The 14,962-nt window shown below is 42.0% G+C and overlaps 2 protein-coding genes across 4 annotated transcripts in view; one reads left to right on the forward strand and one right to left on the reverse strand.

Annotated features, from left to right (window-relative positions):
* The window catches only part of efna3b (ephrin-A3b), an 87,587-nt gene extending 80,038 nt beyond the window's left edge, over positions 1 to 7,549 (reverse strand). Inside the window, exon 1 of one of the 3 annotated variants that reach the window (XM_042423177.1) lies at positions 7,462 to 7,549. The gene's annotated coding sequence lies outside the window, so the exon portion shown is untranslated. The remainder of the gene's footprint in view (positions 1 to 7,461) is intronic. The other 2 variants (XM_042423178.1, XM_042423179.1) reach the window with 2 other exon arrangements.
* Positions 7,058 to 14,962, forward strand: part of si:dkey-246i14.3 (ephrin A4) — a 33,283-nt gene continuing 25,378 nt past the window's right edge. Inside the window, exons 1-2 of the mRNA XM_042423175.1 lie at positions 7,058 to 7,302; positions 7,485 to 7,652. Of these exons, the coding sequence (XP_042279109.1) occupies positions 7,235 to 7,302; positions 7,485 to 7,652 (236 nt within the window). The 5' untranslated portion in view covers positions 7,058 to 7,234. The remainder of the gene's footprint in view (positions 7,303 to 7,484; positions 7,653 to 14,962) is intronic.

The raw sequence follows: 14,962 nt of genomic DNA on the forward strand, positions 1-14,962 counted from the left end.
GTTCTTCTACATCCTGTCTCCTCCTAGAGCAATTAAGTTAACGTGTATGTAGAGTTAATTACAGAGCACAAAGTGAGATTATTGGAAAACATGTGTGTGTTTTCTACATTATTAAACGTCTGCAGGTATTCATTGAAAACCTGTCAAACGTTGTGATGTAAGAACAGCAGCAGTAAAGAGGCGTTTTAATGACACACATATCCACAAACACACACTAAAAACTCTCTCTCTCTCTCTCTCTCACACACACACACACACACACACACACACACACACTCAGTGCAAGTGTCTGATTCCGCAGTAATAACTCACAGGGAAAATCGTTGATGGGGAAAATGTCATTGACAGGGAAAGAAAAAAAAAATCTGCATTTTTATCTTCAGCCCATAATTTTAAGTGGCCCGGCCTGTTTGAATGTTTCCCAAGGGAACAATTAACTTGCTTTTAGTTCCTACCACATAAGCATGTCTGCCAAATCCCCATCAGGTCGCTGCCCACAAAAACACACACTGACAGGCTGAGATTACAGACACAAAGACACAAACTGGAAAACACTCGTATGTGTGCACTTGATGAAGAAAGTGAGTGTTTCAACAACAAGAAATTTGTGAATTTAGTTTAAAAAAAAAAAAAAAAAGGCTAAAAATTAAATGCAGTTTTGTTTGTGTGGCTCAGCCAGCTTTGATTCTCTTACATTGTGGATCCATTAAACTGTAATATGTTCCTTTATGTACATCAAGGTGTCACTGTCACCATTTTGGCTTTTATACATTGATATCTAGAGCAAATATGTATGGAAATACAAGATTTAGTGGTTCCACTGCCAATCACACAGCTGATAAAAAGAGATTGATATTAACTTACATGTTATTGTCTTATCTCATTCAGAGCCATATGACTGAGCAAGTGAGGGATTTGTGTCCTCCTCAGTAGTACTTTGATGGGATTCAAATCTGTATGTGCTGTGATGGGACAGTCACTTCAACTACTAGGTTGCCCTGGTGCCTCCTCTTTGGCTGTATTTAAATGGAAATCTCTTTTTGGCATCAAAAAAAATAATTTTGTTTGTTTTTAGAGACCAGAGCATAAACTGAGGAAGCTGCAAGTCACAACAGCGGCGTGTCTTGGCAGTAAATAGATCAAGACATAACCTTCACTGTATTTTTGGCAGAATATCATACTGCGTGCGCAAACAGCCAAAGCCTCGTTCATCTCAAAGTTAATTTTACTACAGAGAGTTCACTCAGTCCATCTGGGATGGAGAGGAGGAGCGGAGGGGGGATACAGTACAGTCGGGGACAGAAAAGGGAGAGGAGAGGATAAATTGTGGAGGTGTTCGGGGAGAGGATGACTGCTGGCACAGAGAGGATGGAGAGAGAGAGAGAAAAGGGACTGCAGCGAGTGGCCTGGTGTATGGAGGGAACAGAGGGACAGATGAATATGCAGAGCGCGCCGCTTGTCCTCTTCTTGCTTCCATCTGACTCTACTAATCATCCGCAAATGCTGGGAGAAGGGAGGGGGGAGAACAGGAGAGACAGAAAGTACAGGAAGAAAGAGAAACAGAATGAGAATGAGAGGAATATACAGTACATATGTTGAAGACAACAATTTTTGTGATACTACTGCCTAGACAATACTTCAGTTACGGTTCCATTACCAAATAATACATCTTTCCACATTGCAGCATATAGATATCATTCACCACAAAACCTATTTTTTATTCACCAAAAGTCAAAGTTCTCAAATGTTATATGTTGTCTAGACACAAGCAGCCATATATAAAAACCCTGTAATAATCTTACTGTACACACATATCATATATACTAATATTTTACTGTTAATTAGGCTAATAAATAATAAATAGGTTAATAAAATGGCTGAATTCCATTTAGCTGCTTCAGTTTTGGGGTACTGGTTTTGTGCATGCTGGCTCACTGTCACACTGTCATGTCTTACAGGGACACTTGAATAGAACAGAGCTATTGTTAATGTTATTAGTAACACCTGTGCTTTTCCTATTATATAACGAGTCAAAATATCTGCTGTGAAAAAGGCCTATTGTAAGTCTGTATGTAGCATACACTATCTATCTATCTATCAATAAGGGTACATAAAGCATCTCTGTATATAAAGCCAAAGCAACTTATTCTATAGTTGGCAACGTAATAAGTTGCCCACTTAACTTAAGAAGCAACTCATTACAAGTGATGCAAAACTGCGCTGCCATCTTGCATTACTTGTACATCACAGTGCCAAGCAGATCGCAGCCCTGTATAAAATACTAGAACTGTATGGTCACTGTCCTACAAAAACCATGTATCTCCAAAATGTCAGCTTTTCGTGAGGAAAAACAGGCCTGTTTTCATCTATGTGACAATGCATTTCTCAGACCTATCCAATGTATGCTATGTAGTTTCAGTTACATTTTAAACTGTGTATAGTCTCTGTCCGTTCCAGTCTGCAAATGAATGAATCTGTACAATAGTTCTTTTTGAGTCACTGTCCTCTAACGCTTTATTGACTTGCCTCACTTGTAAGTGCATCTGCCAAATGACAAAATGTTAATGTAAACATATAGTTACTTTATGTTTGTTGAGAGGTATTGGAAATAGTACATTGACAAACAAGATGCCATATTAAATCAATTTCATCAGCTGATGGAGTTTGGACAAGAGATGAGTCCGCTGTCATCACCTGACTGGACATAATAGTTATATATTTGTCGTTGTTTAGCCTTCTTTAGTTTAATATCCATTTGTGTCCTAATGTAGATTTGTTCTCTGAGCTGTGTGTATATTGGGAGCTTTTAGAAACCAGAGTCAAATTCCTTTTATGTGTGCACATACTTAGGTAATAAAGTTGATTCAGATTCTGGTTCTTGAGTCTGTCCAAAATTGGCAAAAATTTTATTAAAGTAGGCAAATTTCTTATCAAAAAAATATCTGAGCAAGCATTTGATGCCAGCTTCCTGTACTTGCCAGTTTTCTATACTCAATGCTTTGGGCATATTTCTGTCAGTACCCAAAAAGTACTGAAGTTTGATTATTTTCTGTATCAAAGATAGAGAGGAGAGGAGGACAAGAGGTAACATAAGGAAAAGAGGCTAGGCTGCTTTAAAAGTAGGGTAGCAAACAAAGAGAAAAACAGACAGAAAAAAAAAGAAAAGCAGATTGGACACTGTATCAGTGATGATGAGGAGAAAGAAGAGACACAATCGGATTGATTGCATCTCAGAGTGTTGTATTCAGTAGGGGCCACTTACACAGTCAATAGTAATGGATAGCACAAGTTGTACCAGTACAATAAGAGACCCTGCCTTCTTTATCTGCTTACATGTAGTACATGGCAACAACAATAGCTCCGACTACTGCATTGAAAATCTATCCGACATACTCAATCCTCAACTATTAGTCACCAAAAACGCTGAAGTGCACCCCCCACCCCCCACCCCCCACCCCACCCTCAGACAACAAAAGAGAGAAATGAAATGAGGGAAAAGGCACAGATGACCGTCAATACACAAGAGTGCGAGAAAAGAGTAAACGCAGACAGAAAGAGGTAGAGCAGAGGAAAAAAGAGGGGAGGAAAGGCAATAGGGGGCTTAGGGGGAAGTACGAAAGTGCATCAAAAAGCATTCAATAAACACGTCTCTATAGTAACCAAGATGTAATTTGCTTGGTGAGAAAAAGAAAACGATGGAGATTGAGGGAGAGTGATGGAGAGAGGGGAATAGAAAAGCATTTACCATCACTGCTTGAGTCCAGAGCTGTAATTACGGAACTGAGACGCAGCGAGAGAGGGGGAGGAAAGAGCGGAGGTACACACAAGAAAAGAGCCGCACACAATATACTTTTACAAAAGGAAAAAGGTGAGAATGGAACATACACACAAGTAAAGTGATGACCCCATAAAATTAGCACTGTTGCAAATAAGCGTGGTAGGCGTGTAGAAGAAAGGCAGGGAAAAATAGCAGCTGAAGAAAGTACAAAATGACAAAGATAATGGAAAAGAGAAAGTTGTGAAAAAAGGCATCTTTTGTGAGCGTGTGGGGGGAGTGAGTACACGTAGACTTGTTGATGGAACTATAAGACAATGTGACAATCCTGCCTGGTTATTAAGCTGACTCAAAAAATTAACAACTCACTAATTAAGTAGGGAGAAGTATTAATGTTGCAGGGACCCCCGAGAAAAAGAAAAGAAGAAGAAGAAGATGTGGAATGGAGTAAAAGTGAGGACAGGCAAAGACAAGATATCTGATACATCTGGGAAGTACTAGTATTTGAAAAATGAGTGATCGACAGGCCAAGATGTGCATGAAACATGCAGGCATATGGCCGATCAAAATAGTAAGAGGCCAAAAATAGCGGGATTACAGAGAAGACGGAGAATGGGGCCAGACCCGCTCTGTGCGTGTGTGTGTGTGTGTGTGACAGAAAGAGAGACAGAGTGATGTAGAGAGAGGAGTGTGTTCATGGTGTGCGTGTGTGTGTGTGTGTGTGTATGTATAGGGTACAGTAGTTGATTACAGCTCTGGCGAGTGGCTTGGTGTCAGCCTGTATATGTGGCGATAACAGGATTAAGAGGCTACTGACACTACTGTACAAAAGCAATGGCAAGAAAGAGAGGAAGTGATGGTGAGGAGAGAAAGAAAGAGAGAGAGGGAGAGGAGGAAAAACAGCATGAGAGGGGGGAGGGTGGGATGAGAGGAACTTAAAGGAATGTTTCCCTCAAATTCTGAACATTCCTTTGACATGTGGTATTAAATAATGAGTAATAAGTTCATACAAAAGTATAAAAAAAAGCAGATTTTTTTTTTTTAATCATACCAATGAGTGATGAACTGAATAAATGCAGATGCTTCCATACAGACCATAAGGGGTCACTGAACTGTTAGTCACAAGATATTGCCTTTGCAGTCAACAGATCTCAACCCAGTTGATGCGACATGCTAGATAGCGCACTCCCTCGTCATCATCAAAACACCAAATGAGGTAATATCTAATACCAAGTGGCACTGAATCTTTTCTTTATGTTGTTTTTTTGTCTTTAATATGTCACCTATCTGTGCAGATTACATTATCACTAGATTACACAAAACAAACTACTGAAAATAATACTGAAACCTGATTTACACCTGGAGCAATGACATCAATAGTTTTGAGCTTTCAACATTACAGAAAACTGGAGAAAGTCAATATAAGCCAAGACTTCAGGTTGCCATCTTTATGAGTCATCAGTAACATAAATGCGGCTGCTCATTCTGTGATTCACTGGATGCAAGTTTGTTCTGATACAGGATAAACTCTATGGTATAACAGAGAATGTTTGCCGAGATAAACTGTGCCAGGAGATGGGGGTGGTGGTAGGGGGACCTTTTTGACCAGTAATGAGAGGATCAATGAGAGCGAAGATTAGGACGGATGATGGATAGAGATAGAGGGAAAAGATTTTGGAAAGAGTGCTGATAATGATGAATAGCAGACACACAGAGGGGGCAGAGAGAAGACAAAAAGTTGAAAGAAATATTACAGAAGAACGGAGGGAGAAAGAGAAAGAAATTGGTGAGAAAAATAGAAGCTGGGAAGTTGGTGCTGAGAGCGACCATTAGTACGTGTAAAATCCATCAGCTTTGCAATCAACATGGCTCTTAATTTAGTGCATCATAACTGTAGATCTCAATTGGTGCACCCATGAGGTAAATGAGACCACTTTTCTCTCCAATCCAATCTGAGTCAAGAAGGGAAACTGGTCAATTTATAGTCGGCAACAGAGGAGCTATCTGCAGGGCCGCTGAATACTTAAACTGTTATGTTCAGAAGACAATTCCAAATTGAAAGTTAGACAGCTTTTGCCAAGAAAGTGAGGGAGAATAAAATGAATTTTCACAAAACATTATTAACCTCTGGCACTCTTACAAGATTTGTTAGGAACTGTCTGGTCCTACAGATCAATCAAAGTGAAAGAGAGAGAGACCCCTGCAGAGTGAGTTACTCCTCTGTGGTGCGCTCCACGTTTACTGGGAGAGCGCTAGCTCACCAGGGACAAATTAGCCACACAGGAGCACTGAGGCATCATGGGAAATTAATGATCAGGACCTCCAGGAAGTGAGCTAATGAGTCCTAGTGCAACACGCGCACACATAGTACACCATGCACTGCACACACACACACAGACACACACACACACACACATATGCAGGATAAAATATAGAGAAAGCAAGAGTAGGAGGGGGTCCTCCAGATAGGAAATAGTCATACGTGCAGTTGCAGCAGCAAATAACACAAAGCTATCAATGTAGCTTTGTCTACATGAGTGATAGTGCTGGGACAATAGCAGGGTTAGTAATCACACAAACACACACACACTTAGAGAATCTGATAATTAGAGAGGACCACCAGTGGCTTTCGCCCATGGAGGCATAGTGATTACTGTCACTACACCCTCCCCTGGGGTGGCTGACAACAACCAAAGAATTAGTATTTATACATACACACACACACATACAAAGACACACACACACACACACACATCTCATGCAGCCAAGTGTAGCTGAAATAAATGGGGATCTTGGTGTGTCTCCCTGCTGTTTGATTACCTTGTGTGGTGAGTAACTGAATGCATCATTTCACCAGATAATCTTGGCCTACTTGGAGCTATAGGCTACAGTAAGTATAAGCTGGAAGAAGGAAGGAAGTGCAGGAGGAAATGAAGCAGGATGTTTGCTAGTTCAGCTCTGAACCAGCTGCTCAAAGGCACCTCAGCTACTGCTGAAGTGCCTATGAGCAAACAACTGTTTTAAAGGAGCTGCTCAGGGTCTGACAGGACTTTGCAGGATTATTGAACCCTTTTGCATGAATAAATAATGTTAGCTCCAGATGAGTCAGCTCAGGTGGGTAAAATCAGCACAGAGGGTCCCAGGCTTTCCTGAAAAATTGGAACAGTGACAGACTGTCTCCCTACACCAGTCGGCGCACCTCACTAGGATTTTGCTCTACAGTACACCACATCACCACACCCTTGTCTGATTGGCTCAAAGTTTTCCCGGCACCGCCCTCAGCTCAGCGGAACCGCCCTTGCAGCGCTGTGCAGCCTGTTGCTGCCAAACCAGCTGGCAGTTTCAATTCAATTCTGACCTCTTAATGTACTCGAAATCCTGACCTTTTAACTTAATTTTAGTTTCCTGTTTTTTTTAGTTAATTACATTCCAGTGAAGGGATTTCATTCTAAAAGCATTATGCGGATTGTGGACAAACTCTCAAGAACTTTTCACTGTGGAAGTTCACAAATTCAACTCAGCAGCCTGTAACTATCAACCTGTTTTTTTTTTAAATTAATTTATCTACATGCATCATGCGGCAACTGCAGCAGCAGATGACGTAGAAGTCTGAGTTTGTTCAAGAGTTGGTGAAGCTGCTGGGAGAACTTATTCACCGATCTCATTATTTTGTTGGGTCCCCTCACCTTGATCCGCACGCCACACCCAGCCGGTGTAGAGCCTCTCCGCGCGGGCCGCTTGCGGAGGTCAGGATGGGTTCCCTGACGTGGACACCGGGAGCTCTGCCTGCCTGGAAAGCCACGCTTTTCTTCTTCAACATAGTTTCAGCTGCTGTGGCCAAAAGACACGTCGTGTACTGGAATTCAACAAACACCAGGTGAGAAAACTCTTCCCCTCTGCGCTCCTTCTTATCTGGGGCCAAATTAAAGCTTAATATAAAGGAAACTTGAATCTTTTCTACTTTTTTAATTTGCACAGGACAAACGTACCTGGTCTGAACTTGCACTTTCATGCTGTTGCACAACCAGCACAATTCCTATTAAATGAGTCAGGCTGTGGTTTCAAGAATTTCTGCTATGCAGCTGATCACGTCCTTGTGTATTTAATAGAAGACGGGTGCAGAGATTACCTACAACCTGCAGCTGTTAACCCAAAAGCTATCAGACAGGTATTTTTCTTAGATAAGCACAGCCTGAACCGTGGAGATATAATAGACTCCTGGGTTCATTTGAGACAGTGGCCTGATCTCACCTTTTTCCTGCAGCTATCTTTATCGTAATGACTACACTCTAACCCTGGCTTTCACCTGTCAAATGCCTTTTGGAGTTAGTGATTATGCTACTTATAGAATACCAGAAGTAAGGGTTTCTTCTTAAGTGTTTGTTCTGAATAGCGCCCTAGATAGCATTCTGAGGACACAGGTGTATATTAAAGTCTAAAGTGCTGCTGTGCATAAGTGAATATGTAGTTGGGTAATGGGAAGGTGTGTGTGCGTGTGAGTGTGTTTGTGTGTAGTGGGTTGATTGGGGCCATTAGGAAGGCAGAGAGAGGCTCACCTGCTGATCCAGGTGTTCCAGTCTAGGCTAATTGAAGGGTGGGAGACCTGCAGGGCCAGTAGGGCTACTGCCCAAAATAACACGTCCACCATTCCCTCACCTGCTTATTTAGAGACTCTTGCTCCCCGCAAAAGGCCTGATTCCCCAAACACTCTTTCAGATGAATGACCTTTTTACTTAATAGCCGCTGGCCACAGAGACCGCTTTGTCACTCACAGCTTTGTCTGGGATTTTACATTTGTGGATGCACAAAATGTGACAGAAATATGACTCTGGGGACTTATTATTTCCCCAAGGGGCTCCTTTGTCTGGTCTCCAGGACTCATTCTGCACTGGAGTCACCCAAGGTTGTATCCAGTGTGTCCAGGCGGGTAAAACCCAGTCCTGTAATTGGGATCCAACAGAAATATGGTGCGCAGGAACACTGTGAGGATTTAGCACCTTCTTGCTCCCCCAGAGATTCAGGGATGAATGGTCACAGCCTTTGGCAGGGCCACACAGTCGGCTGCAACACCACACAATCACAATGCCATCAGCATCACGGCGGAGGGTAACCCACTGTGGCAGAGAATCACTCTCATCAGCAACACCACCCAATCACAAAGCTATCAGCGCGGCCGTGATGCTGCACCCGGTCCAGAATCCCCTGGGTTTACTGCTGGGACTCACTTTAATTCCTTCTCTCCTTTTTCCTTTCCTCTCCTTTCCTCTCCTCTCCTCTCCTCTCCTCTCCTCTCCTGTCCTCACTCTTCATTACCTCCTTTGTTACATTCCGCTCTTCTTTTCATTTTTTCATCTGCGCTCCCCCTCTTCTCTCCTTCACCCCCTTTATCTCTCACGACTCCCTCCTGCCCGGTGATGGATATTGGCAGTGTGATTAGTTGAGCTTCAGTCATTTTCCCATACCATATTTTCTATTAGCTGCCAGCCAGCCAGCCAAGTTGTCCTGACGCCTGTAAATGTAGCCTGGCGAGGGGAAAAGGAGCCGAGGGACATAAGAGGGATGCTTTTGTTGGCATGAAGCTGCACCGCAGGCTCCACGACTGCACTCAGTGCTCACTGCATGTCACAAAATAACCACTTTTGGCTTTTTGTTTATTTGTCCAGTGTCCACAAAGTTGTAGCAGTTTCAAATTTAGCTCTTATTCTAAACAATTGAACACACTAACACACTCTGGCATGACTAATTTCTTAAAGCTGTTGTCATCAAAATGTTCAATATTAACATCAGACCAAATGCATGTGTTAGACAGTGCAGTGCAGGTATAAATAAAGTTTTTTGGAATCTAAATAGTAAGTTATCAGCTACAGTATAAGCCAAAGACTTGTGTGGACCATTTTATTTATCATGTTTTATGCCCTCATTATTCTCCCCATTTCTAACTCTGGAAAAAAAACAAAGGGGAGCTTTTGCTGCCGTTACATACATAACATAACTGTAGCTATGAGCAAACAGACTACTCTCAATACGGATGACAGAAGACAGAAGTCTCTGGTCATCACCTTTCCTTCGACATCTAGATTTATAGTTTTAATGAAGCAGGGGCAATGAAGTAGAGACTGAAGGGGCCTTGTTGCCCAGTTCTTTGCCGGCTAATATGTCCATAACAAAGACTCAGCGAAACACTTAAACTGGCACACATTTAGCACCTTCCAGATTGAAAAATGGAGCCATGTAATGGAAGTGATGGCTGATTGCAGGGTCAGCGTTGGAACATGGCGGGATCAGATACCCAGGCCTCTTTGATTGTGGAGTTCAAGTAGCTCTATTGCCCCCTTTTATGATTTTATGGGCAGAGTTTACGATCATTCTAGATTTTATAACCGTGTTTCTCTCAAAGCGACACTCCTTATCAGAGGAGGAATTATTTTTTTACTTCCCGGAGCAGTTAAAGGTTAGTAAAATATTATAACCGTAATGCTCTAAGCCTGAGTGTGCGTGTGTGTGTGCTCCCGGTGCTGACAGTATACCTCAGCTCTCCCCTGAGTAGTAAGCCAAGAGCGAGCTCAGACTAGTTTATTGGTATATTTGGTCCCCTCTTGTGTGCCGTGGTGTGCTTTAAAACCTGTTGAACCAAACAAGTTGACCAGCCGCTTTGCTGATACAACAGCTTCTTCCTCTTCATCCATCCTCATAAATTCACTCAGGGTCTGTCTGGAAGTTTACTTAGAGCGCTGAAAGGGTTGAATTACTGACTTTTTTGCACGAGATGGCATGAAAGAGACTTTTACCATCTGTATACGGGCTGCTTATACATCTGTAACAAGAATAAATGTCATCTATACCCGCAGCTTAAATCAGCTACTCCCATTTCCTTGTCCTCTGACTTACCCTTGTTCTTGGCTCACACCTCTGCTGTTGTTTTCCCTCTTATCTGCCATGGCAAGAGGCAAACTTGTTGCAACAGTTTCTCTGGATACCTTGCCTCCTCTTCTCCCAATTTTCTGTCTTTCTTCTTCACAGCGACAGATCTGCAGGGTTTTAATCTGAGATAACAGTGTTTTACTGCACAATAGGAGTATTAGAACCAACTTCTCTTGCCTATATCTTCTTTCGCTCCTACTTTCTCAACAGCAGTCATTAGTGAACTTGCTCAGCAAGTTTGGACCCGGAACATAAAACATTTAAAACAACACCAGACCAGTCCAGACTCTTTCTTTCTTTCTCTCTCTCTCTCTCTCTCTCTCTCTCTCTCTCTCCTCCTCTGTCAAAGGCTGAAGGCGAGCTCCAAGCCAGTGAGGCATGTTTAAACGGTGCGTGAGGAGATGAATATTTGTATTGGTTTTCTGTATCTTTATTGAAAGCAGCCCCTCATAAGTCTTCCGTGTAATCTCTGCTCTGTTTATGCATCATTTCCCTCTGTGTGCACTCATGAATGATCTCGTTTGAATTCCAAAGTAAATCACATTCTGCATACTGCACCTTCACACACACACACACACACATACACATACATAAACATCTGTGGGCACAGTGTACAGTAAAGTGAAAGCAGACAGTGTTTGTAATTGTGTCTTGTCAGGGGAGATGATTGCACTTCCAGACTGATTTCTTAAAAAAAAAAAAAAAAAATTGTTTTATTATTATTTCTACACCCGCCGGTCTGCCTGTGTCTATTCCTCCTCTGTCGTGTGCATGCATGCAAATTAATACATTTCTCGCACTGCCTGCTATCTCCTCTCTCTGTGTCTGTCTATGTACTAATCTCTGTCTTCCCCTGGTAAATGATTAACATGGAGAACCTGGCTGAACTATAATCAACAAACCCACAGTGAGGTAATTACCACTTTATTCCCTGCCCTGCTAACAAAGCAATCTCTCTCTCTCTCTCTCTTCCCCCCTCTCTCTCTCTCTCTGTTCATCTGTCATCTAGCTGTATCAATGTCCGTCTCCCTTACCATGTCTCTCTGTGTCAATGCCTATTGTCTCACTTTGCTGATGTGCTGTGGTCTTGTGTAGATCTAGAGAGATGTGTTTGTGAGTGCGATTGTGTACCTTATCTGTCTTTGTAAATGTGCTTTGTCTGTTTGTTTGTGGCATTGAGTGTATTATCTGGAGGTAAACTGTGGATGAGTTAACTTTGTGTACTCTTCAGCTTCTCTGTCTCTGTCGGAAAAACAATACGAAGCAGTGATTTTAGTGATTTCTACGCCTGTGAATTGACATTCGGTGCCATTGTTGTCGGTTGAAGTTCATTTCACTGGAACAATAGCTCTGTCAGAGGTGTGTGTGCGGGTGCGTGTGTGTGTGTGTGTGTGTGTGTGTGCTTTTGGAACCGACTTGTTGTTTTGCGTAAAAGGGGAAGTCTTTGTTTCCTTGAGAAGAGATGGAGTGTGATAAATTTCAGTTCTGGAAAAACAAAACCCAGAAATGCACCAGGATACCCTGCCTCGTTTAAACACTCAAGGTTTTGATTCATTTGTAATCTCGCATATTATTCATGTTTTTTTACAAGTTTTCAGACTTCCGCTCACAGCAAGTAGTGAAAGTAGCTTTGGCTGGAAAAATCCTCAATCCTGGCCAGCGGTGTGTGGCTGTGGGAACATTTACCGACCACTGTGCCGGCCTCTCGTCTAAATAGGTCATTGTTTTGTTTCCACTTGTTCGGTGATTTTAGGTGTGACTAAAGTGATCAAGGGAATAGGTGTGTTGTTGCCTTTGGATGCTTAGTTTTTGAAGGTGGGGCCCACAGATATGGTGTCGCGCAACCACGTCTTTTGCTGTAAAATGTCACATGGCTTTATTTTGTGAACTATCCCAAGTGAATCTTTACAGAAATAGGTAAAAGTAACTACAGACACTGCTTTCAGCGCTTTTTATGTGTGTATCTGTGTGAAATCAGTAATCCTCCATTTAAATGTTTAGTGTTATGAAACCAACATTACCATGATGCACAACAAAAATAACCTTTGCCGCAATTGAAGTAAAAGCCGAGATATACACATACAGAGGACGACTCAAGCACACTGTGTTGAAAATGAGGTTTGGGCAGAGGCCTAGCGGTGAGGATGTCTGTATTAAAATGGATCAGATAGTCACAGTGCAGCTTGCAGCCGTCAGAGCAGACATGGTGTACAAGCATGAAAGGATGGCTGCTCTCTCCTCCTGGTCAGGATATTTAGTCAATCGATACCAATTTAACACCCAGATATTATCGCCGGCTTCTCGCATTATCGCCAGACTGCATATGGACCCATCTCTTCCCCCCAATTTCTCTCCTCACGCTGCCCTGTGTCTCCGTGTACACACATACATCAACATTAGGCTGCATTAAGCTGTAATAAGTTGTATTGTATGAATGTCTCCAAGTGGGGTGTAACAGCTGTGGAATGAAATGAGGCTCAGTGTTGTCTGCCTCTCGGGTTGGCACAAGCGCAGGCTAGCTTTGGCACAAAATGGCTGCTGAGCCGTATGTGTGTGGAGAGGGTGGTTCTGGTGGTTAAGGGCTGTTGGTGAGCACTGAGCGGGAGTGCATCCATTCATTCACGGCACACAATGAGCTGGCATTGTTGTAGGTGTCAGGCCAACCGTGTATTTCTTAGACATACAAAATAGCAATTAAATTGTGGCGTGAGAATATGTAAAGCAAAAATGTGGGAAACGCTGTCAGCTTAAGCTTGACCAAAATAATGCAACCTGCTTCTGCCAATACGTGCATTTAAGAATTTCACACACACACACGCACGTGTGCACACAGAAGGCGACAGGCACACACTCTCTCTCTCTCACGTACATATAACCTCACACAATGTTCTTCCACTCAGCTCAGAAATCCTGCCAAGAGGCAACCTGGGAATTCCCTGAGACAGAAATTGAATTAGTATTGACCCAGGCAGAGCAAAAGGCTGTAGCGGGAACCTGGATTATTGTACCATACAAGGTCCTCTCTGCCAGGAGGACACTGAAGACATGTTTGCCATCATACCTTGACTCTTCAAAAGGTTTTTAAGGACAGTCACTCCAAAAGTTAATTTTTAAATGCTCGTGTGTTGACATAGATAATGTTTACCAGCACTATAGTCTGCAATTCTCCTTCATTTCTGAGAACTTGGATGCAGTTCATGCTTTTAGATATGAATGTCTATTTTACTCAACAAACCTAATGAAGCCAAAACTTTTTTTTTCTTCATACAGTTGTACTTGTGGTTTATATGAAGAATATTGACACAAATCTGAGTTTGTGATGATTTACTTTTGTTTTGTTCACCACATGAGTCCTGCTGTTGTCAGCAGCGTGGAAGGCTGCTGGGTTGGGGCCTTAATTGATTTTAACATCCATTTTTTACATTTGTAAGCAAAGCCTGTAAGTTGTTATCATGAATCTTTTAAAATTCAGATTTGAAAATCTGGTAGTGCATATTGTGTGCAGGAGTTAATAGCCAGTCTGATCAATAGTTTAAGGACATGGTGCTGAAGTAAAAGTCCATGGGGGGTGGCTGTTTCTAAAATCTTAGATTTTATTTGATATTCATATCTGTTAGCCTTAAATGATGCAGTATATCATTGGGTTTAAGCAACAACCCAAGAAACCTGTTACTTAAAGTGCCATTTTTATGCCTTCGTGTTGGTGACAGGTGTGGCCAGAGAGATTATGTTTTTGGATTTTCTTTCCATTCGTCCATCTGTCCATCCAATTCTCATGAACGTGATATCACAGGAACACCCTGAGGGAATTTCTTCAAATTTGGCACAAATGTCCACTTGGACACAAGGATAAACTGATCAGAATTTGGTGGTCAAAGGTCAAAGTCACTAGGGCCTCACAAAATACGTTCTTGGACATAACTCAAGAATTCAAACACTATTTATGACAAAGTTTCACAGTCTCTAAATGATGACAGCATGTTTCTCACTGGGAATTATTCACTAGAATCATACATTTCAATATAGTGATAACTTCCATTTTGCCAAAAAAGACACTTAATACCTTTTATTAGATTCCTTCAAAGTCTTCACTACAAAGTCTGGACAGACATGGATGTAAACTGCAACTTGACTGGTTGGCAGAGGCATTCAACTGTGAGGCGGTATTTCTAGTTTAAAGATTTTTTTTTTTTTTTACAAAATATACAGTAGTAAATGTGCATGACATACTTCCATAGTAATAACGTGGTCTGGCATTCTGCCATG

Source organism: Thunnus maccoyii, chromosome 10 (genome assembly GCF_910596095.1).
Source record: "Thunnus maccoyii chromosome 10, fThuMac1.1, whole genome shotgun sequence".
NCBI classification, from domain to species: Eukaryota; Metazoa; Chordata; class Actinopteri; order Scombriformes; family Scombridae; genus Thunnus; species Thunnus maccoyii.